At 50.7% G+C, this 22,587-nt stretch overlaps 3 protein-coding genes across 4 annotated transcripts; 2 read left to right on the top strand and 1 right to left on the bottom strand.

The window, feature by feature from the left end:
* Positions 1-96: 96 nt before the first annotated feature.
* On the top strand, positions 97-5,331 carry LOC127477521 (uncharacterized). Of its 2 annotated transcripts, none has more exons than XM_051801946.1 (7): positions 97-200; positions 933-2,378; positions 2,468-2,737; positions 3,106-3,156; positions 3,545-3,646; positions 4,133-4,179; positions 4,476-5,331. In XM_051801946.1, exons 2-7 carry the CDS (start codon positions 2,318-2,320, stop codon positions 4,653-4,655), a joined length of 711 nt encoding a protein of 236 aa, XP_051657906.1. In that variant the 5' UTR covers positions 97-200; positions 933-2,317; the 3' UTR covers positions 4,656-5,331. The 2 variants fall into 2 exon arrangements, with proteins under 2 accessions (XP_051657906.1, XP_051657907.1); XM_051801947.1 differs by lacking the exon at positions 97-200 and adding an exon at positions 387-565.
* A 2,803-nt stretch (positions 5,332-8,134) lies between these two features.
* CIAPIN1 (cytokine induced apoptosis inhibitor 1) lies at positions 8,135-13,155 on the bottom strand. The gene is made up of 9 exons (XM_051801941.1): positions 13,051-13,155; positions 12,572-12,757; positions 12,120-12,272; positions 11,520-11,596; positions 11,113-11,281; positions 10,836-10,909; positions 10,394-10,509; positions 9,808-9,877; positions 8,135-9,403 (listed from the first exon to the last, which is right to left on the bottom strand). The coding sequence occupies exons 2-9, from the start codon at positions 12,726-12,728 to the stop codon at positions 9,293-9,295; spliced, it is 927 nt and encodes a 308-aa protein (XP_051657901.1). The 5' UTR covers positions 12,729-12,757; positions 13,051-13,155; the 3' UTR covers positions 8,135-9,292.
* Positions 13,156-14,846: 1,691 nt separating this feature from the next.
* Positions 14,847-22,578, top strand: COQ9 (coenzyme Q9). The gene is made up of 9 exons (XM_051801940.1): positions 14,847-14,953; positions 15,682-15,853; positions 16,461-16,596; positions 16,950-17,092; positions 17,355-17,439; positions 18,624-18,728; positions 20,568-20,723; positions 21,119-21,172; positions 22,485-22,578. The coding sequence occupies exons 1-9, from the start codon at positions 14,896-14,898 to the stop codon at positions 22,518-22,520; spliced, it is 945 nt and encodes a 314-aa protein (XP_051657900.1). The 5' UTR covers positions 14,847-14,895; the 3' UTR covers positions 22,521-22,578.
* Positions 22,579-22,587: the final 9 nt, after the last annotated feature.

The following is a 22,587-nucleotide window of genomic DNA, read 5'->3' as shown; positions in this document are numbered from 1 at the left end:
ATGGCGGCGCCCAGGGCGGCTTCACCCGCCCCGTGAGAGGACGGCCAATCCCGCGGCCGGAGAGCGGCGGAAAGGCGGGACTTCAGGTGACGGACAGCTCTAGCAGCCAATGGGAGATCAGCGTGGAGCTCGTCGTCCCCGCGATGAGCGCTCAGCTGAAGGGCTTTGGGTTCCAGAGCTGGCTGTGCTCTGGGCTCCAGGTGTGTCCCTGTGTCCTGTACCTGTTTGATTTGTGTGCTGGTTCTGCCCAGGGCGGCCACTCCCCGCTTCCCGACGATTCTCTACCTCAGGGAGACCGGGACACCTTTAGTCTCTGCAGCCACGTCCCGCTCGGTGACCACCAGCACCTGGGGCTCTGGTGCTCAGCCGCTGGCTGCGCCAGGCCCTGCTGTGTGAGGGCTGTGGGCCCTCAGGTCAATGTGTCAGCCCCCCCGGCTGCCTGGGCAGCTTGTGCTTTGAGGTTCCCAGGAGCACTCTGGGTCCAGGGAATCCATGTCTGTCCGTTGCTCACAAAGGATCTTTGTTAGAGACGAGCCAGGGGCAGGATCCTGCTGGGCAATGGAAGGTGTGCTTTTGGAGACCCTGGGGAGGGCAGAACACCACAACGCCTAAAGAAGAGTGCCTGTACAGCCACCACAGCCCTTCTCCTCACACTGCTCCTCATCCTCTCCCAGCATTGCACAGGAGGCTCCTCACTGACTCCCAGAAGTTGAGAGAGGAAGACTCGGTGACAGGACATCAGGCAGGCCCTCCTGAGCACCTTCTGTGTTTCCCAGGTTCACTGCAAGGCAGTGGGGAGCTGCTGAGGAGCTCTGCAGTCTCCCTCCTGCTTTAGACATTGGGTAGTGTCTGCTGTAGCTGCTGACTGACACAAGGCATCTCATGTGTTATTAGCAACATTGTCCTTTCCTGCTCTCCTTTTTCCTTGGCAGCTTCCTGGAGTGTTGCTGTGGAGCTGGAGAAGGGGCTCTGGTAGGAGAGGAGATCTGTGGAGTGTGCTTATGTGCAGTACACCTGGGTCAGGATGGCTCCTGTCCATTCTCTGCACCGGAGACTTTGGAAAGTGACCGCAGGGATTGCCTGCTCCAGGATCTGTGGATCCACCATCTCCGAGATATGTGGAAGGGTTCACCTCGTGTTCAGTCACCTTCATCAGTGCCAGCAAACGTGAGAACTAGAATAGGAATGAAAGGGAAGGAAGCAACAAGTATGTGTTGTTGTGCAGTTGTGAGGTGAGAGGGGAGGAAGCCTCCAGTGCAGAGAGGAAGTTGAATATCAGAAAGACTGTGGGAAGAGATGAAAGGGTCGGGAGGGGAGAGCAAGAGAGAACAGTGCCTCTTGCTTCTCATTCTTGTGGATCTTGTACCACAAGAATCTAGTTTTCTGACCCTTTCATCAGTAAATATCCTGCACAGAAGAGGAAGAGTGGTGGCAGGCAGTGGGGAGCAGCAGAGATTGTCCACATGGAGACTGGGGACACAGAGGGCCTGCACCTGCTGCCTGTGCTGCCCATGTCCCATTGGTGGCAGGGGTGACACAAACTGTCTGGCCTGGTGGGCATTCCTGTCCTGGTGTATGTCCTGCCAGAGGTGACAAGGGGATACAGGGGGCTGCCTGCAGCACCCTGTCCCTGCAGAGCAGGAGCTGGGATCTGGGTGCTCATGGCCAGAGCAGGGGGCAGGGGGCTGCAGCAGTCCCTGCCTGGCTGGGGCTTGTACATCCCACAACCAGAACATTGTGACCAAGCCCATCCTCGTGTTGAATTGGGTGGCTGGGGGCTGGCAGGGTGTGTGGGTCCCCCCCACCTGAGCTCAGCAAGGACATCAGATAGGTGTGGACATCACCCCGTGTCCCCCTGTGACGGCAGCACTGCCTCCTCCAAGGGCTGCATTTCTTGGTGTAAAACAAAACATACTCAGTGGTGCTGTAGGAAACTGGGGAAGCCCTTTTTCCCCTCACCTGCCCGTGCCAGCAGCAAAGAGCTGCTGGGCTGGGTCCTGGAGCACTGGGAAAGGGCCATCAGCAGTTCTGGATACATTACTCGGGGCTCAGGGCCAAGGGTATGTGGTCAGGATGAAACCGGAGGAGGAATCAAGCGGAGTGGAGATAAGAATTGGGCTGAAGCAAGAGAAGGGGAAGAGAGAGGAAGCCTGTGAGCACAGAGAGAACTATCTGGCTGAATGTGAGGAGGGGAGCTCCCAGCAGGGCTTCAGTTCATCTCAGCTGAGCAGTGACCTTCGAGCTGCAGGAGAGACGGGAACCTCCCGGCCGATCCCACCAGGCACCCAGCATCATCACCACGAGGCTGTTGGGAATCATGGAGATCCAGCTGACCAGTGGCTTTCTGTCCTTGCTGTTCCTCGTCTGGCTGCCAACTGGTGAGTGCCCCTGTGCTTGTCTCTCTGCTCTGAACTCTTCCCTTTTTGCATATGCCTGCAGTTATCTCTTTTGGTTCTGTTTCCTCCAGGGACAGTCAGCCAGACAGAAAACTCAGGCATCACTAGGCAGTGTAAGCTTGAAATTTGGTCAAAGAATCTCATGGTACATGTGCAGTGGTATGAACCTAAAGGTCTGGAGAGGTGGAATCAAACCAACACCACGGCTCAGGGAGAAAACTGTACGGATCTCATCAGCCCCTGCATGAGTGCAGCCCACATGGGAACCTGTGAGTTTAGCGTCTCCATCACAAGAATAAACTCAACAGACACTGAAAATGGCACACAGGAGACAGTTCCCAGTAAGTGGCAGTGGGTCTGTTTTCATGGGGGTGATGAGTGGGCAGAGGAGGCTACGACCAGCGCTCCCCTGGTTCCCCCATGCACCATTTCCCCTGAAAGCATCCTGGGAACTGGAAGGGCCAGCCCAGCACAGCCCTTTTGGCAGATGCATCTCACCATGGAGCTGCTGGGCCATTGGTTCCTTGAAATAGGACCTGCCATATCCTCCAGCTGCAGCACATCAGCTGAGTGCTGAGGTGACTGGAGCTACAGGGGCAGGAGCGGGACAGCCAGAGCTATGGGGTCCAGGTTCCTGCCCCAAAGCAGAGCATGGTGCAGGGTGTTCTCTGGCTCTGGGCAGTCTCTCACTCATGTTTCTGTCTTTCAGGGTGTTGCCTTGCAGGACTTCAGACCAATGTCACAGAGAAGATCTGGACAGGTGTGTCCTCACAACCCCGGGGCTGCAAGAGCGAGGGGCAGGAGGAGTCTTCAGGGAAAAAGGAGGAGCAGTAAGGGGGAAAACATCCTGATGTTTTCCCATGAGTGGGTGGGAGCCACTGCCAAACCTGGGTAGGCACCAGTGGATCAGAGGTTGTGACCCTGGGAAGGGGCTCTGGTGCTCTGTCCACCCCCTGTCTGAGTTCAGATGAGATTTGCAGACTTTTCCCTGCAGAATTTTGTCAGTACCCCGGGGCTGTGGGTGGCTCAGGGTCAGGAAGCCCAGGTTTGGAAAAGAACCACCCCCATGAAGGAGGCGACGGCAGCGTGTGTGTCCCTGCACAGTGGGATGGTGGCTCACAAGTGCCTCTGTGGTGTTGTGTGTGCAGGACTCAACCTCTTGTGCATCTTCTTTGGCTTGGCGGTGGGGACACTCATCTACACACCCATCCTTGGCTTCCTGCTGTGGCAGTGCAGAAGGAACAGAACAGGTAAGGCTGGTTGGCAGCTCCTCCTCATCTGCTGCTCTGGACAAACCCAGGCTTGGGAGATGTCCATCTTCAACATCCTGCTGCTCCTGCTTGCTCAGTGTTCCCTTCACAAGTCTGTCCTCCTGGACAAGCTGTCCTGGGGTGGGGAGAAGGTTCAGCCCCTCCCTCCCTTCTGGCCAGTTGCTGGTGGGAGCCCAGTTATGGCACAGGCTGTGGTGTGAGACAGCTCTTGCATATCACCACATTTCTAGAAGTGTCCAGCTCAGAGCTGTTCTCCAGCCCCTCCAAGGGCTTTTAAGCCCTTTCCAACCTCTCCTGCCCCTTGGTCATCTTCTGAGCCAGACAGCTCAGACAGCCTCATCCTCTACTACAACAAAAGCAGAATCAGTGCAAATGTGTGTTTATTTTTTTCCTTATTTTCTTAATTTAAAATAATTATCATTGTCATTATTTTAACTGCTATTTAAACTATGTTTTGTTTTTCAGGAAAGATCACAAGTAAGAAAGTGGCAGAAGTGCATCAGCTCAGCAGGGTAAGCCAGGGGGGTTTTGCACATATCACTTCTTCCTCCCTGTCAATAAAAACACTGGCTGTTGAATACCCACTTAAAGGATTTCAGAGTAAAATCAGCTTTGCTTTCTCAAAACATGGTCCTAAACACTTATTAATTCCCGTTAAATAGGGGCTTATGAGTGTCTGAGTAGGTGGCACTTCAGAGTAAGCTGGATAATGCTTGGGCAGTGCAAATAGTTGTGCCAGTGGAAAAACATTATCAGGGGAAACACAGAAGGGAAAGCCAAGGCTCTACTCATTGCTCTCTCCCTGCAGGAAGCCCCGGTGACAGGGACTGAGGACCTGACCTATGCCAACCTGAAGTTTGAAAAGGAGACAAAACCTTCCTCCTCCAGCATCATTTACACCGAGATCAAGCCATCACAACAGAGTGGTGGGGATGCCAGTGCAGCCAGCACAGCAGTGGATGTCTTCCCCAGCAGAGAGGGCAAATGAGGGAGAAGGGTGAGCAGCTTGTACATCTGTTGGGGTTGTTCTCCCCAAATACTAGGTGTTAGCTCATACAGAAGTGCAATCTTGGTGACCAAAGCCACCTGTCTACCCCCAATGGCTCCACCACTGTGCTTTATGTTCCCCTGGAAGAAGCCATGTCTCCTGGCTCAGCATGACAGGACTCTTGAGCTGCTTTTCCCCTTGCCTTCTGCAGCTCCAAGCACAGCCAAGCCTCAGCAACTCTCTTCACTGTCTCCAGTCACCGACAGGCTCCTCTAACAACTGGCTCCATGTTTCAGGAAGGTCCTCGTGCACTGTGTGGCCACCATGGTCCAGGAAGAACTTGGTGTTCCCTTGGTGCTGGACATGCTGGGTGGGGTGGCCACGTCCTGGAGCAGTTTTCTGGATTTTTCTCTGAAGCAAGCACCTGCTGTAACAGGGGTTGACCTTGCTCTGGTTCACTCACTTGAAACACAAGGGACAAATATGGAAAAGCATCACTTGCTTCATAGAGGTGCATTGTGGGTGCTGCTGCCATGATCCACATAGATCTGCTTTGCACTGGGAGTGGCTGGGTGTCCTCATGCACATAAAGCTTTCCTGTACTTTGGAAAATTAAAAATTGAAAGGTCTCTTTCCTTTCAGAAAGGAAGCAAGATGGAGGATCTCCAGAATACCTCACTGTCCATTGTTCCTCAGGGGTTGTTTCCAAGCTATCCCTGGAGGGCCAGGGTATTTTTGGCTTAGAGCAGACACCATTCAGCTCCCACCCTATCCTCCTGGAAAGGAGACCTGTTGCTTGCTCTTGGGTGGGATGTGCAGGCAGAAATCCTGCACCCTCCTGGTGGGGCGCTGAGGCAGAATTCCAACAAGGATCAGAGGGGGGTCTGCGGGCCACCTTGTGTTTGACAGCTGGCTGAACAGGAGCCAGCAATGTGCCCAGGTGGGCAAGAAGGCCAGCAGCATCCTGACTTGTACCAGCAACAGCAGGGCCAGCAGGACCAGGGGAGTGGCCATGCCCCTGTGCCTGGTGAGGCACCTCAAATCCTGTGTTCAGTTTTGGCCCCTCATGACAAGAAAAGTGCTGGAGCATGTCCAGAGAGGGGCAACAGAGCTGGGGAAGGGTCTGGAGCACAAGTCTGATGAAGAACAGCTGAAGGAGCTGGGGTTGCTCAACCAGAATATCCAGACAGTGACCTGTCACAAGCAGCCATGGTCAGTGGTCTGCAAAAGGCTCTGCATTTGCTTTACTACCTTAAAAAGAAGAGGAAGGAAAAGTGTGGTCCTTCATCAGAAAAGAGTTATGAACCGATGAAGTGGAGAAAGCTGGGACAGTCACAGTGCTGCATCATAACCCCAAGGTTAGTGGGGGATCAGATCTGGGATAGTGTTTTTAACAAGGAACCAGGCAAGAAGCCATGAAATAGCCTTGGAGCAGTTACACGAGCGAGCAAGAGGTGGGGAAACGCAGCCAGGGCTCTTGAGGAACTAGTGGAGATAATGTCTCAAGTGGAGGCAGGAAGGGTGGGGGCAGCATCTTTGGCCATTGGCTATTTTTAAAAAGGTGAAGCAGCTATGGCCAGAGCTGAGGCTCCAAATTTCACTTCTCAAAAAGCTGCTATCACAAGAAGCTAAGCAAGTGTGTGAAGATAAAGCAGTAATAAACCCAATGCCCTCCTTGCCCCAAACACCTCTGTATGGACAGAGGGCCCTCTTGTCCCTGTGTGTGCCCAAGGCAGGTGAGTGCTCGCTGCAGAAGAAGCCTGACTCAGGCAGAGAAACAAAAGTAAAAGTCTGGGGAGAGACTTGGCCTCCACTGTGCTCCCTGCCTGCTGGAAAAGCAGCAGGAATCCACAATGGAAAGAACAGGGATATGACTTGGGTTATGATGTGAAAACCTGGCAAAGGGGAAAAACAGAAGACAAGGAGCAGAAGAGGAGGAATGGGAAAGGATGGGGATGGGTGAGGAGGACTGCAGTACACTTGGATGGCATAAAAAAGATGAGAGGCCAGGACAGAAGAGAGAAAACATAAGAAAATTAGGGAAAGAATAACAGAAAGAGAGAGTTGAAAGGAAATAAAGCAGGGAAAGAGGAGAGAACAGATTAGTCAGAAGAGGAAGACACTGGGGGAGGAAAATGGCTCAGGCTGAGGAAGGCACTGACCTCTGTCTTGGAGGAGAAACAACAGGGAGGATGAGGCTGCCAATGAGCCAGTGAGGGATGTGACTTACAACCACCAAAAAGGGGATGAGCAGATGCTTATCTTTGCAGTGCCATAAACCACTGCCTCAGGCAGTGGCACAGAGGGAATGTGCAGAGGAGGATGGATGATGCAATACCCCAAAAGAAATAAAGCCACCAAGCTCACTTGGTGCCACAGAGCAGGATGGTTTTAGTCCTACCTGCTCTCAGCAGCCTCGTTTGAGATGTGAGGTCAGTCCTGAACTCCCCACAGGCCATACCTGGCACTGTGTGTCCAACCCAGGTCACCTGGAGAGAGAGTGGCTTTGGCTGCCTGGAGCACGGAGTTCAGAGGAACAAGGAGCAGGTCAGCCACTGGGAGAAAAATCAGAGAACCTTCACTGCAAATGGCTGAAGCTGCAGACTAAACTCTGCTGCAGGGTGTGTTTACAGTATCTGCTGAGACCCCCTAGGGAAGGGGGCTAAAAGGGTAAATACTCCTTGAAAGAAGCATGACAGGATAATACTCCCACCCAGCACATGCTCCACTGCCACACTGTCACCCTTGGAGGGCCTCTGGCACAGCAAGAGCAAGTAAAGCTATTTAAAGAGAACAAGATTATACAGCCTTAACCATCACTGACTGAACTCAGCAGTAGCTGAAAGTGCTTCCAGCCTGTTGGAATTCCAGTTGAGTGAATCAGTGTAAAACAAAAGCTTCTGCTGCTGCTTCCTGCCTCTCTTATCTTATTTACTTCTGAAAGGAAAGCCTAGTTTAGGTTAAGGGCTGCCTTTATCGGGGACCTTTCATGTGAAGACAGAGTCATCTGATCTTCCTCTTCCAGTGAGGCTAAGAAAAGGCAATAAAATCCCCAAAAGCCATAAGTGAGCAGAGGCTTTTGCCCATTTCCTTAAATCACAAGATAGGAACAATAAGTTGTTTGGACAGGTGGTTTATCACAAGAGTCCTTGGGAGCTGTTCTTGCTGATGACAGAGGCAGGGACTGGGGAGGAGAATGAGGAAGGGGCCTGGAAAAGCTGAGCTCTGGCATGAAGGGGCTTCAGTCCCAGCAGTGACAGCCTGGGGTGGTGCAAGTGTGAGTCCTAGAGCAACATCTGAAGGGTCAGAAAGGAAAGTTTTAACAGTTTTCCTTAACATCTGTTCTTTCCATTATGTATCATGTATTCAAGTCAAGTTTTCAAAGGAACAATTTATGGAGAACTCCAAGAGGAAACCCAACATTTCAACAGTTCCAGAAATCACTGAGAGGCTGACTAGAAGGAGAGACACAGTTAGAATGCCACTAATACCAGCCTTAAAACAAAGGCTTTACTATTGGTCACTTTTATTTCAAGAACAGAACAGCCTTTCATCCCAGCCCCCTCCGTGAGTTTAGTGAGTAACTCAGGTAGCACAGAACAAGCAGTCACATCCTGAAGAGCAAGAGCTCCAACAAAGCAATCCTCACTCAGACACTGGATGTGGGTTTTCCTCCTCTCCCACCCTGGGTGAGAAGAAAGCCCCACACAAAACGTGAACAGCTCCCCCATCCCACACCTGTGGGATATTTCACTAACTTCTTACACAAATAAATAGTATCTCATGGAGAGGGAGCAGATGTCGACCACAGATCATCTAGAAATTAAGTTATTGCTATGTTCTTATGTATTGGACACTGCAGGTAACTCACTTGGTAACCACCAAGAGAGCTGACAGTCTCAGACTGCCCTTGTGTTATCAGTTTGCATTGGACTGAAAGCTGTGGGAGGACAAGACAGATCTTGTTTCATCAGGTCCCTGCCGTAAGGGCAGGAGTTTTCTAGGTGGGACTAAATCTTTGTCATTTTGCTGTAAACAGGTGGGGGCAGGGACTCCCAAAACACTTGGAAATTCATCACGCCTGCCAGACTTTACCAAGAAGATCACACACACTTCTCAGAGGACATACTGCTAAGTATACTCCCTGCTCCTGACTTGCAACAGGAGCTGCTGAGCCACCTTCACGAGGTAAGGGGCTTCAGGTTTAAATTTCAAAGAGAGCAGGAGCCCAGTGTAACCCCAGGGAGCTGAGCCAGAGCTGCTGCATCACCAGGGAAAATCAGGGCAAATTAGAGCTGTACAACATGTGCATTGGGAAATCCGGGTCCTGCCACAGGCACACAAGGACAACCTGACACTTGATTCTGCTTCCCTCTGCTGGTGGGACACGCTGTGACAGCCAGGATAAGAGCAGCTAAACAAGGTGTAACATGAAGTCTGGTACGTGACTTGTCAGGTAGCCCAAGGCTGATTACAAGTGATGAGCTCACAGCAGTGTCAGTGCCCGCAGTGCCCCTCCCCACACGGAGTATTGGCAGGGGAGCATGAGTTTGAGAGGATGAGGAGGACTGCAGGAAGAACCTCAGAGTAATGGAAAGGCAGCAGAGTCCTTTGCAGGACATCCAGAGATGTCTTTGTTAGGCATCATGCAGCTGGTTCTCTTTCAGGACAATCTTCTCCCCAGGCTTGAAGGCAGGCATCCCCAGGTAAGGGCAGCTGGCACAGCGGAATGCATCCCCCAGATAGCACTGGAAAGGGAAAGAAAAGCACTGTCTGTAATCAGGGGCACTTTCAGGTGTCTTCCCCTGTGGTACCATTCCTCTAGCTCAAGAGATGAGTATGTTCTTTTCAGCATCAATCAGCACAGAGACCACTTCCCTTCTGCCCCCTTCTCAACAGGACTGGTTGGCAGAGCTGTGCAGGGCACTGGAAGAAGTTGAGCCTCCTCCCCACCTAGTGTGCCCAGGCTGGGGCAGCCCAAAACCATGAGAGCCCTGTGGGCTCCCACATGGAGATCCTCAAGCTCTGCAAAAGCTGCACAGGCAGCATTTGGAAGCAGTGAGCCAGCTCAGGCAGCAGTCACCAGAGAACACAATTCTTACACAGATCACATACTGCAAACCACAGTATAGGAACAAAAACCACTACTTACATTTCCACAGGCAGATTTGGGCTGTGAGCTCTTCTTCTCCTGTTCCAGTTCTTCAGCCAAGCCACACGTGCTGTAGAAAAATAGAGAAGTCACCTGTATCTTTCTGCTTAAAGGTCATGAGTCACCAACACTTGTTCCAGCCCTGCTCACATGTGACAGCCCTCCCTCTGTCACACGACAGCTGACTCTGGGACTCACGCTCCTCACTTTGTTCTTCAACACCACAGTTTGTACAGCAAGTGTTGAAACGCTCCTCAAGTTTAAACTGAGTGGGAAATGACACTACAGCACTTGCTATGTGCTATTTCTGCTTGAAATCTAAGAAACTAGGGTTTCAGTCAAGCTGCAGGAGCTTGTAGCCGCCTTGTAGATGGCTGTTAATCATCGAGGTAATTTGTAGCAGTCACTGGTCAATCCTCATTGTATTTGGATTTACATTCCAATAATTAAGATAAGAAAGGACATGAACCAAGAGAATTAGGCTCTGAAGAACAGCAAATTGCCTACAATCTTTTTAAAATCCCTCCAACTCTACAGGTTTAATGCTGCAGTTAAAAGGTTCACCGATTCTAATTCCAGCACTGACCAGTTCTTGCAGGCTTTCTTTTTGCCCATTTCTTTGCAGGATGGAGCTCTGAGGGATGATGGATCTGGCTTTTTCAAATCCTCTGAATCCAAGAGCTCATCAGAGTCCAAAAGGTCCTGAAAACACACCATGGGAGACAACAAGCAGGAAATGGATTTGTCAGTAGGGAATGACACTGCTGAGTTAGGTTCAAAGAAATGGTGCTATCTGTACACTGGCATTAAAGTGCTGCAGGTGTGCCCTCCTATCCCTGTCTCTTCTCCACCCTCTTCACACCACTGGGCTCTCCAGACCCCACAGAGTAGACGAGATAATTTGCCTTAGGGAGGCTTTTGTACCTCTTTAAGTTGTAAAGCTTCACAAGAGGCATGACTGAAACTATTTAGAATAGGAAAGAAGAGAGAAGGAACAACAGCAAAGCCTCACAAACAAAACCAGATACCATCTCTTCATCATTCATATCATTGGCAGAGAGTGTCCATAGCTTGGCAGCAGCTGGGTCCACAGAGGGTTTTCCTGGAGCCAAAACAAAGGAAGAAATAGCAGTTATTCCAGCCTTTGCCCCATCTACTCCCAACAGAGTTCAAGCCACTTTTGAAAGCCCCACTTCACAGGTTTTTATTCTAGCACTCCCTAGCTGGGAACTGTTTCCCTGTTCCAAGGGATGCCTGTCACTGAGAGTCAGACAATCCAGACATTTAGCAAGCACCACTCCTTACCTGAAGGACCAGATTTCTTGGCAAAGGAAAGTTTGAGCTGACTTGAGGATCCCACTTCGAAATTGGGCTTCCTGCCTTCTATCTGAATAATAAGAAGGTCATTGCCCTGGTAACCCAGATGCTCTCGGACCGACTGGGCCTCCTCCGGGGTCAGCGCTTCCTTTTGCAGCTGCAATGTAAGATTTGAGGTTAACCTCATGCAGAACCCTGTATTTTAGCACCCAGTCCAGCATTCCAGTGAACAGACAATAGATATTTTCAATCCTGAAGAAAAACACTACCCTTGCAGCAACCAAAGTTTGTGCCGGGCAGTGTCCATGCACATTTACAGCAAACCAGGGTAGCTAAACACCTCACCCCAGGTAACTGCCCAAGGGCAGTGCTGGAAGTGGTCAGTACATACGTACCTCCTTCACTTCCACCAAGCCAGAGAGAGTCAGAGCTGTGAGGAGCTTGGCTGCTGTCTTGATTTTGCCATTGTTTCCTGGAAGACACAAAATCAGAGAGTAGGAGGAGTGAAGAACCACAATAAAGGTCACCAAGAAACTTGGAAGAGCAAAAGCTTTAGAGGGAAGTACTCAAGCCAAACCTCTGCTTTAAAATTGTGCCCTTCCTAGCTTCTAACCTTTTCTGGATAACTATTTCTCAATTGGCTTCCAGGGCAACCTCTCTCAGCATTTGTCAGCTGTACTTAGAACCACTTCAGAAGCTCCTCAGAACCACAACATCTGCAACTACTTAACACTGCACTCTGAGAAGAAGACCAGTGTCCGTTGAGCTTTTCAGTGTAGTTTAGGAACAAGCCCATCCAGCATTTTTGATAAAAGCAGTGACTGCAAACATCTCTGATGAGCACCTGCTTAAGCACAGGGTAAAACCCTCGCTATTTGGGTTACTGTGTCAGGAGAATGAAAATCTCTGAATGTCGGTCGGGGTTCCTGTCCTTTCCATTTCAGCCTAATCCTCTCAAGAACTGCTGTGCTGCCACGGAAGCAAGATTCTCTCACCTGATTCCGTAACCACTGGTTCCTTCAGGAGGACACGGCCCCCTGGCTTAAGTATCCGAGCTACTTCTGCCAGCAGCTCCACGCTGTGCTGTGCTGCACTGCCTGGGACCACGCCAGAGAGGATTACATCAAAGCTGGACTCCCTGTGAGCCGCTGGGAAGAAACAGGAAGATGGTACAATTTTACACACGTACACACACAGCTTAACACAGCAGTTCCACCTCCCTCATCTCTCGTGCTTGCATACAACAGCAGTAACTGATTAAAGACACCAGTCACAGAAGCACAGCCAGGGTGTATCACGTCCCTGGCTGTACTGCCCAGGGTAAGGGTCAGCAGCAGGTGCTGTCATTGTTCTGAGTGCTGACTCCCAAAGCAGGAAGGTGTCAGCTCACATGTCGGCAGCACCCTTCCGTTTAAACAAAGCAGTGAAAAATTAAGCTCATTCTTACACTGAGACAGCTGGTTAACGTTTTCCACAGAGACACGACTATCAGCTCCCACCAGCGCCTGAATTTTATCCACCAAATCCTTCAGGGCTTCGACGGGCGAGGAGCTGTCCCAGACGATGGCCACGCGCTGGCCCGGAGTGACCCCGTACTCCCCCATTTCGGCGGCAGCAGCAAAACTGGCAGTGGCTGAGAGAGGAACGGGTCAGGGGAGAGAGAGAGAGAGGAAGGGTAAGTGCCAAGCACAGCAGGAACCTCTGTGGACTGTGACTTCATCACAGAGTGTCAACTTGTTTTAATAAATGGGGATAATTTTTCTCGAGATGGGCAGCAAAAAGTTCCCGCAAGCTGAGCTTTAACAGGACATGAAGGAAGAGCTACACTTAATGGCATAATTCAGTTTCCCTCCAGTTCAGGGACTAGTTTTGCTGGGAGACTGCAAGCCATGCTTAAAAAAACCCAACAAAACAACAAAACCTTACCTCCTTTCCTTAGAGACTTGAATAAGCCAAATACAGGATTTCTGGATTTCTAGACTAGTGACAGCTATTTCACATTAAATACTGCCTTGTCTCTCCTACTCTGGACATGTCCAAGCAGTTTGCTTTCACAGTGCATGAGAAGGAAAAAAAAGTAACTTTTGGCATTCCCAGCATTCCAGATTGAGGCTCTCCCACTGCTGTGATTGGTGGCACCGGGTGAGCAAATCACAGGGAGGCAGGAGGGGAACAGAACGTGCAGTGAAGTGACAGTTTTGAGAAATCAGTCTCCACTAATATTTTATACAAGACTGTATTCCTGATGGAGCAATAGTATCCCATCACCACCTGTTCTCACAGCAGCACCAGCTACTGAGCCCAGTGACCTCCCCTCTTTCCTCTTTCCAACACAAACCTATTTTCTTCCTAATTTAACACGACCACAGAGAACAGAGAGCACTAGTGACCAGCATAGTTGCCTGGTGTATCTTCCATTAGCTGCAAGCTACACACTTATTTTGGGAGAGCCAGTTGTAAGCAAGGTCTTTACCAGGAATCACTATGTGACACATTCTGGTTAATGCCTTATTGCCACCACGTTGTCATGAAAGCACAGCTCAGGGATATGCTGTACCAAATTTAAATGCAGTCAGGTGTGGAGTGGATTTTGACCCACGGTTCCTCTGGCTCTGTGTGCCGTGGACACCCCCTCTCTCCTGGGAATTGCAAACAAGTTCAGAATGGGACAACTTTGTGCCTTGTCTGAGCTACTCCAGTAGGTAGGAATTCACATTAATGCAGCTGCAATGCCAACCAGGAATGGAAGATCTTGGATGTACACTGCAGGTTATAGCACCTCCCAGCTGGCCTTGCATGTGTGACACCAGCTAAACAGCTACAACAGACAGTAACACTCACAAATGCACCTATTAATCCCATAAAAACATCACCTTTCCCAAGAAGGCTGAAAATCCCAAAAGATACATAAGCTGTTAGGCTAAGATAAACCCAAAGTTTATCTGTTAGGCTAAGATAAAACCCTTCCTCTCTGAACAGCAGGTTGTGACCTTTCCAGATCAGTCAGAGCCCAGACTGCACCAACAGCAACCCCAGCTTCAGCCAACAGCCCCCCGAGATGCAGGAGGAGGCCAAGGGCTGGATCCGCGTGCCGGGGGTGAGGAGGGGCCCTTATCTCAACGTCACACGCATTTAACAGTTCCTGAGGAACGGGGCAAGGGAAGGGGTTAAACAATACGGGGCGTTCAACAGCTTAGAGAGCTGCGGCGTTGGAAGGGGGCGAGCACGAAGGTCCCTTCCAACCCAAACCATTCCAGGGTTCTGTAGCACATCAGGACTAAACTCGAGCCTCCCGACGCACTCCAGCGGCCGGGAAGGATCCAGCTTCCAGCGGCCGGGAATATTCGAGCTTTCAGCGGCCGGGAATATTCGAGCTTCCAGCGGCCGGGAATATTCGAGCTTCCAGCGGCCGGGAACGCTCCGGCTGCCAAGGGCCAGAACGCGGCCCAGAGCTGCGGGCCCCACAGCACGTGCGCGTTTTAAACACATGCAGAACGGGGCGGAATAAACCTCTCGGTCACCGAGCGGGGACGGTTTAGAGGGAGCAGGAACAGGATACGTGATGGAATTTCGTGAAGGAATTATATACATATATACACACATAAAGACACCCACACCCCTCCGGCAAGCCCTCCGGACAGACCCTCAGGGTGACCAGAGCCCCCGCTCCCCTCCGCGCTCACCTGGCCCCGCTTCGCCCCCTCGGCGCCGCTCGCCCGTCCCGGCCTGACGCCGTCACCGTGACGTCATCGCGCCCTGCCCGCTCCCAAGATGGCGGCGGCGGGCGCGGCGCGGCGCGCGGGCTGGCGGCTGTGGCGGGGCCGCGCGGGTGAGGGGCGGGGGGGGCGCGCCCGGGCCGGGAGCGGGGGCGGTGGTGAGGGGGGAAGGCGGTGGTGGGGGTGCGCGCTCCCGTGCCCGCGCGCGCCCCCGTGCTCGTGCCCGTGCCCCGGGGCGGGGCGGGGCGGGGCAAGGTGAGGTGAAGGGCAGGAGGGCTGTGAGGGAAGCGGTGCTGGCGGCGGGGTCTGAGCGGGTGGGTTTGAAGTAGGGGGCTTGTGGTGGTGGTGGTTTTCTTTAGGAGTGTGGGCCGCCACATTTTTTATTAAAAAAAAAAAAAAAGCTAAACGTCGCAGCAGTGAAATTAAAAGCTCCTCCAGCGTGCCTTTGAGTCACATGAGAACCCTGCACAGTGTCAGCAGTTGTGTATTAGGGCTGCTCATGCTCCTGAGGGTGACTTGCCTGTTCCTTCCTTTGAACAGCTCAAACAGGACCCAAAAGGGGAGAGGGCACATTTTGGTGCCTGGTTTCCAGTCCGAGATTCAGAAGCTCTTTGCGATACATGCCATTCTCACTGTTCTTCCCCTCGCAAAACATTTTTCCTTTATTTTTTTCAAGTGAATGTGAGCTCAGCTGACAGCAGCACTTCTCAGAAGTGTAAAAAAACACACCCTGAACCGTGGTTCTTTTCAACCGTGTTCACCATAACTCTCTTCTGCACCTTAATTTTCTGTGCTTCCTCGTGTTGGAAGGAGACACTGACTCTCCTGGTTTCCCTTTCAGTGGTCAGGTGCCAGCACTACCCACCAGTCCGAGCTCTCCAGGCCTCGGCCGTGCTGAGGAGAGTCTCCGATGAGCACAAGAAGGAACCTTTCACACCTTCCTCTCAGCAGCAGTTTGACACACATCCAGCTGGTCACCAGCCCGAACAGGAACCTCAGGGCCCTCGCCCCAGGTAACTCAGCAGCTCTTCCCAGCACAGCCCTGCCGACAGTGGGATTGCAGGGCTTTGCTTTCCTGAAACTCACATCTGAAACTTGAAGACAATTCTGGAGATCCAGAGTTAAGGAGCCTCAGACTGCAGCAGCTGGTTTGCTGGTTTGCTGTGACAGTGCAAATTCCACTGTCCTCCGTGGAGACACGATGGGATTTGCTTCTAAGAGGGAACTTCTCTCGTCTGCAAAGCGCAAGTCTTTATGTCTGGATTTTTGTGTAAATCTAAACAAAATATGGACAACATGTTGTCCATATGCCTATAACTATAAAGCCCACATTGGAAAAACCTGTAGTGTAGCTTTTCTGTAAAGGAGGGGGATTCTGGAGCTGATTGGTCTCCATGTAGGCACCCACATTGAGCCCTCCCTTAGTTTTCTCTCAGAGCAAAAGTTCATTAAGAATCATTTTTCTGGAAAGGGAAGGATTTTACAGGAGGAGGCCAGATTTATAACGAGCAGGTCCCAAAATGTGCTTGCAGGCAGCGGTGGCAGCGAGTGAGTGGCAGAGTCCAGGGTGCTGGTGTTTGGTGGTGACGTTCCCCTCACTGTAACAATACCTTCTCATAGTTACACTGGCCAGGGCGGCCAGGAGTCTGAGGACTATGAGAGCGAGGAGCAGCTGCAGCGTCGAATCCTCACAGCGGCGCTGGAGTTCGTGCCTGAACATGGCTGGACTGCAGAGGCCATTGCAGAGGGAGCCAAGGTATGTGGGGAGAGAAGCAACAAACCAGTTGAAAACTGGATGGGGCTGAAGTGCAAAGACAGCCAGGCCTGCATGCTTCCCCCACATACTCTTGGGCGATGCACCCTAGTCAGCAAATGCTACCGGGCAGGAATGTGTCCCAGCTGCTACAGGACAACCTCTTCAGAGTTAGACTAAGGCATGATGTAGTGATCCTGAAGAGAGGAAAACACATACAGGAAGTTCTTGTTAATGCAGCATCACTTTCTTTAAATTCGTATAAAGTCTTTCACAAAATAAATACAACATTTTTCCTAGCTGGATCCTGCCTAGCAGTGTGTGACCTGCTCTGTGCTTCTCCCTTCTTCCTACAGACCCTGGGCCTCTCTGTTGCTGCTGCAGGGATGTTTCACAGTGATGGCAGTGAACTGATCCTCCACTTTGTGTCTGAGTGCAATGCCAAGCTGTCTGAGCTGCTGGAGAAGGAGCAAAAACTAGTGCAGCTGGGTGAAGCAGAGTGAGTATTGGGTATGAGCAAACATCTTCCTTGGCAGATTTTGGGAACTGGGTAGACAGACAGGCCACCTGGGACACAGATACTTTAAGTTAAAAGTATGATTTACCCAAATAAAACCATGTTCCCAGATACAGAGTGGGACCAAAGGTATGAAGGATATATAATACTTTGCTTATTTATTGCTGAGGCACATGGAGATTGATCTTTCAAGATCAGAATTGAGTTTAACTGGGCTCTTCTTAATTTTTTTTTCCTTATCCAGGAAGAAGCCTACAGATGAATTCCTGAGAGATGCTGTGGAAGCCAGATTGAGGATGCTGATTCCATATATTGAGAAATGGCCCCAGGTATAAAAGTAATATCAAGATTATCTCTTTTTTGTGTATGTATTTTAAACACCCTGTGTCTTTCAACATAGTCTCTCCACCAGATTAGTTCAAGGTTGTAAATTAAACCCTTGCTGGTTTCAAATTATTTGTAGCCTTCAAGAGGAGATCAGCTTTGGAAGGAGGCAGTTAAAGGTGACCTTAGAACAACTGTTCCTTGCAGTTCTGGAAAGGCAAAGCTCTCTGTTGTTCACTCCACCCATCTGGCATCCCCAGGGGATAACCTGTGTCTCTGCTCAGTCCTACTTGCAGTGTCACTGCAAGTCAGGCTCCATGCAGGGTTGTTCTGGATGCACCAGTATCACCTGACACCTGGAAATGCAGAAGTGCTTTGCTGCAGAAACTGCCCTTCTGGTGTGTGGCTGACAAACCCTGGGCAGCCTGAGGGTAGGGCTGTGATCTGAGAGGGCTCCATGCTTCAAAATTCAGATTTAACTCTCAAGCCATTCTTGCCAGGGTTGGAAGGGAATTGAATTGTGGCCGCAGTAACAAGAAAAGAGTTCCCAACCTTGGGCTGCAAAGATTGCTGCAAGGTCAGCCTCTGTCCAGAACCACTGCTGGCCTCTGGGCAGCTGAATCCAGCACTCCATGCAAAGAGAGAGGGCACAAATTTCATGTTCTTCTTCCAGATTAGCATAACTTGCCTTGTGAAGGAACGTGGGTGGTTTGTGACTCTCCTGGCATCGTGTGATTACGTTCAAAGGCTGCAGGATCCCAGCAGGGCCATTATGGCTGGCGCTGTTGTGCCCTGGGTTGCTGCTCTGAGTTCAAAGTCAAATTCGGAGAAATGAGAGAGGTGACTCCCTGCCCACAGGGGCACAGGGTGAGTCAGCTCAGCCTGTGCCGTTTCCATACTGGAGAGGCAGCTCAGGAGAGACAACACAGTGGTGTTTGAGCTGAGCAGGGAGCTTTGGGCTCCAGCACGGGCCTAGGCCTGAGCTCACCTGCCACACTCTGTGTTCCCTGCACATCCCGCCGCTTGGAAAGCCTGGTGCTGGCTGCAGAGAGCTGGGAGGACTTGTCACTGGGACCTGGAGGCAAGGCAACAGCAACAGGGAAAAGATAACAGAGCAGAGCGCTGTCGGTCTGCTTTAATATTACATCCTTCTCTCTTGGACTCTCCCGTCTGTGTGTTTCCTTCTCAGGCCCTCAGCGTCCTGTTGCTCCCACGTAACATCCCCTCCGGCCTCAGCCTCCTCACCAGCATGATCGATGATATCTGGCATTATGCTGGGGACCAGTCCACAGATGTAAGTCTTTGTGCTTTGCAGACAGGCTGGTTCTACCCCTCAGCACTTCAGCAAAAATGACGGGTTCAAGTAGGCCTGGGGCCACATCCCTCTGGAAAGGCTGTGTTTGTTCAACGGGGAAGACATTTCAGAAGCACCCAAGGTTCTTTATAAACTACAGTCTAATTTCTAAAGAGACTAAATGCAAATTAGCGCCAATGGGATTAGTGCAAATTAAAAGGACCTACTTTCCTATGCTCTTAAGTGCTCTTCTTTTTCATTTTTGAAGGCACAGATTGTTGGGATTCTGAGACTAAGAAGCTGATCCAGTATTCAGTGAGCGAGCAGTGTCTCTGTCAAACAGCTCTCTTCCACCAGCAGTAGCATTTACAGGCTTGACTTGAAAACCTTTAAAGAACCTACCTAAAAATACCAGTAGCTTATTAAAGCTTTCATCTTTCTGGCAGGAAATAAAAGAAAATTATAACCTTAATTAAAGCAATTAATAAATTACTTTAATTCTTATAGATGCATGAAGAGATGGAAAAAGCTAAATGAGCCATTTTAACAAACTACTTTAATAAGCTTCTTTTATCTGGGTATAAAAGAGAACCTACTGCAGTGAAAAATAAATAAGACGACAGAAAAATTAAAGGAATGAACCAGAAGAGAACTGAAAGAACATGATTGCTTCAGGAACTGAAAGTCCCTTCTGGGTTATGAAAGTCAAATTGACATGTTGGAGCCAGTGTCTGCACTGAACTGTTCCTAAAGTGTCCCCACTGACGCAGGGATTAGGAGAGGTTCTAAAGTTTGTGTTTTGTTTGCACCTTCTGACTGGTTACATGAGTTTTCTGGGGAAGCTGTGATGCTGAACCCGCTCCCTCTTTCCCAGTAAAGGGGTTTAAAGTCGCTTGCAGTGGATCCTTCTTCCCAGTGCCAGGAGCTAGGCAGAGTGTGCCCATGCCTCAGAGACCCCCTCAGGTGGGTTTTTTTGGAGCAGGAGAAGAATCAATAGAAAGAGTTTGGTCTCAGGCACCTGATCCAGCTGCAAGTGGCAACATGCCCCATGTTTCTCCCCTTGTTATAGCTTGCAGGTTGTGGTGCCAGCAGTGGAGCTTTCCACTCAGCTGTTGTTTTTAAAATCAAGGCCCGTGTTTTCATTTTTCTGTTGCTTTGTTATCATGAATGGAACAACCAGAATTTTTTCCTGCGCAACAGCAGCAAATGGAATTGAAGACATGCTTTAAAAAACTTTTGTTTATTTCATCTGCCTCAGGTGCCACTGGAAACTATGAGGAGTTTGAGTTATTTTGTGCACCTTTGCACTGTGTAACCCGTTGGTGTAACGCACCTACAGCACTGCTGCCAGCACTGTGCTGATGCATTTTGTGACTCAGCAGGCAGCACTGGTATTTCAGGGACAGGACTTGGAAAAGGTGTGATGTCCTGCACAGTTCTGTCCTCTGTTTTTTCCCTTTCTTCATGGTTGTCTCTGGTGTGAGCTGCAGCCCAAGTTATGTATGAATGTGGCTGATCAGGTCTGAGTTGGAGCATTGCATTGCCTGGCAGCCTGTAAAGCAAAGGTGAACTGTTACACGGTGCACACAGGCTGGGCAAGGAGGACTTGCTGCTTGCTGCAGGTGCCTGCTTGCAGCCAGAAGCAGGTGGGGGGGGGTTGCTCAGCAATTTTAGGCACTATCCATGTGATCCCTGTCCAGTGCCACTGGAGCAGCTGTTCTGACAGGGACACATTTTAAGGGGGGAAGGAATGTGCTGTCAGTGTGTGATTTTCCTTTGCCATTCTCTTGATCTGCATTCAGGCCACACCTTTGTCTCTCTCCTCTCCTGCCCTTGCAGTTTAACTGGTACACCCGTCGGGCTGTGCTCACTGGCATCTACAACACCACTGAGCTGGTGATGCTGCAGGACTCGTCCCCTGACTTCGAGGACACCTGGCGCTTCCTGGAGAACAGAGTGGCCGACGCCATGAACATGAGCAATACAGCCAGCCAGGTAACGTGAGGGGCAAGGCACACGTGCAGCATCCCCCTGCTCCCCAGGGGTGTGTGCAGGCAGACCTGGCTTTTCCATCAGGCAGATCCCATAGCTGCTGAGAGAGCCCCTTGTGCTGGCAGGTGGTTGCTGTTGGTTCAACATGAATAAAAGCTTATGTGTTTTCTAGTAGAAGGACATGTAGGTGCCCCGTGTGTCAGACTGGCCCAGTGGTTGGGAGACAGCCCAGGAAACCTCTTCCATGTGTCTTACCTCTGTCTGTCATTTGTCTGCAGTGCTGTCAGCACCTTTCTGTAGCAAACAGATGCTTGTTGTGCACTACATCTCTGTGTTTGGGGGCCACAAGTGCAACTGCAGAAGAAAGCAAAAGGCCCTGTTCTCCCTGTGTCTCCCAGGTACAATCCACTGGAGAAGCTGTTGTCCAGGGCCTGATGGGAGCTGCAGTTACTGTAAGTAATGCTGAAACCAGCAGGGCTCTGAGACCAAAATTGCTCCTGTCCCCTTCCAAGCTGAATGCCAGCATGGTTTTTCCTCCCAAATCTAGGGGACAACATGAAAAAGAATTGTCTTTCATAACTTAGATATGTTTAAGGATGATTTCCAGGGTAGTTTGGGAGTTAGTTCACGGTTTTGTGGTGAAAGAACTTGCAATAGAGCAGAAAGAAATTAAGTCTGAAGCTGCAGGGTGAGCTTTAGGGATGAGAGACAGGTGATCAGAATAAATACAACTGTTCTCCGTTGCTTGTCACAAGATCTCTCCCTCTGCCAGGCCCTGTGCTGGAGATTGTAACGGAGGGTTCATGCCCCCATGGACACTTGGGAGGTGGCTCCTGTCCCTGAGCCAGAGCAGGGTGACTTCCTCAAGCTGTTTCAGTTGACCTCAGTGTCCTTCCAAGAATTCATTCACTTCTTGGTAATGTCCTGGACTGCTTTGTGTCCATGCAGAGGGAGCTGTGCTTCCTCTGGGATACAAAACAGCCCCTTCTGTACCCAGGAGTGACTTTTCAAGGGCTTCAGGGCCTTGCTGTGGTTCTATTTTTGGACAACTGCCATTGCATTTAGCAACAAAGTGATTTCCTTACTATCAGAAATACATTTTCCTTGTATCAAGACAAGACAAACAGGCTGGAACATAAATTAGAAATAGTTTTTACTGATGAAGAAGTTCTCAAGATTCTCTCCCACCTCCTTCCCCCTGCAGTTACGGTGGAATTTAGTGTCTCTCAGCCTCTCTCATCTTTTCACATCTGCATAAATCCAGAAGGGACCTTCACTAAAAAAATCCCTGTGCTCTGTTTGTGCTCTTTGGTCTGTCCCTGCAGTAGATTCCACTGCACAGATAAACGGGAGGAACTTCTGAAGGGGGTGGGTTGTAGCCAGGTGTTTTAGAACAGAATCATCCCAACACATAACTATTAGGGGGGAAAAAAAATCTGACCCTCCCATGTCCAGGGGTGCTGTGCAGGTGTCCCCAGTGTGTCACTGTACAGGTGTCCTGAGCTCTCCAGGTCTCTGCAAAATGGACGGGAGAGCTGAAGGCCCCGAAAGCTTAAATTCACTGTCAGGGTCTGTGTGGCCACAGGAACAAAGCCAAGCTGAAACTTGGAGAGCAGGTACCGTTCAGAGGGGTGGCTGTAGGGGGATCCAGGGACATCCTTCACCGCCTCCCGGCCCCTGGCCCTCGCCCCCACAGCTCAGCTCCCAGCACACGGCAGCTGCTCCGGGACACCGGCACTAAACCCGCTCTCGCTGTGCCCGCAGATCAGGAACCTGGCGGGGCTGAACCAGCGCCGGTGAGGCGGGAGCGGCGGCGAGCGGCCCTTTCCCCGGCACCAATAAAGTCGTACTCTGTCTTGCACGGACT

This window comes from Manacus candei, unplaced genomic scaffold (assembly GCF_025592945.1).
Source record: "Manacus candei isolate 608988 ecotype Guabito, Panama unplaced genomic scaffold, ASM2559294v1 h1tg000053l, whole genome shotgun sequence".
Classification (NCBI taxonomy): domain Eukaryota; kingdom Metazoa; phylum Chordata; class Aves; order Passeriformes; family Pipridae; genus Manacus; species Manacus candei.
The sequence above is the reverse complement of the archived record's forward strand: the minus strand, read 5'-3'. Positions and strand labels throughout refer to the sequence as shown.

What these genes read in the sequence shown, in the direction of transcription:
- COQ9 (XM_051801940.1), top strand. Translation starts at nt 14,896, where the DNA reads ATGGCGGCGGCGGGCGCGGCGCGGCGCGCGGGCTGGCGGCTGTGGCGG. An exon ending in GCTGTGGCGGGGCCGCGCGG is followed by an intron (nt 14,954 to 15,681) that starts GTGAGGGGCGGG and finishes TTTCCCTTTCAG; the next exon opens with TGGTCAGGTGCCAGCACTAC. An exon ending in ATATTGAGAAATGGCCCCAG is followed by an intron (nt 17,440 to 18,623) that starts GTATAAAAGTAA and finishes TTTCCTTCTCAG; the next exon opens with GCCCTCAGCGTCCTGTTGCT.
- CIAPIN1 (XM_051801941.1), bottom strand. Translation starts at nt 12,728, where the DNA reads ATGGGGGAGTACGGGGTCACTCCGGGCCAGCGCGTGGCCATCGTCTGG. An exon ending in CAAGAAATCTGGTCCTTCAG is followed by an intron (nt 10,910 to 11,112) that starts GTAAGGAGTGGT and finishes TTTTGGCTCCAG; the next exon opens with GAAAACCCTCTGTGGACCCA. An exon ending in AAGAAAGCCTGCAAGAACTG is followed by an intron (nt 9,878 to 10,393) that starts GTCAGTGCTGGA and finishes ATTTTTCTACAG; the next exon opens with CACGTGTGGCTTGGCTGAAG.
- LOC127477521 (XM_051801946.1), top strand. Translation starts at nt 2,318, where the DNA reads ATGGAGATCCAGCTGACCAGTGGCTTTCTGTCCTTGCTGTTCCTCGTC. An exon ending in GTGCAGAAGGAACAGAACAG is followed by an intron (nt 3,647 to 4,132) that starts GTAAGGCTGGTT and finishes TTTGTTTTTCAG; the next exon opens with GAAAGATCACAAGTAAGAAA. An exon ending in AAGTGCATCAGCTCAGCAGG is followed by an intron (nt 4,180 to 4,475) that starts GTAAGCCAGGGG and finishes CTCTCCCTGCAG; the next exon opens with GAAGCCCCGGTGACAGGGAC.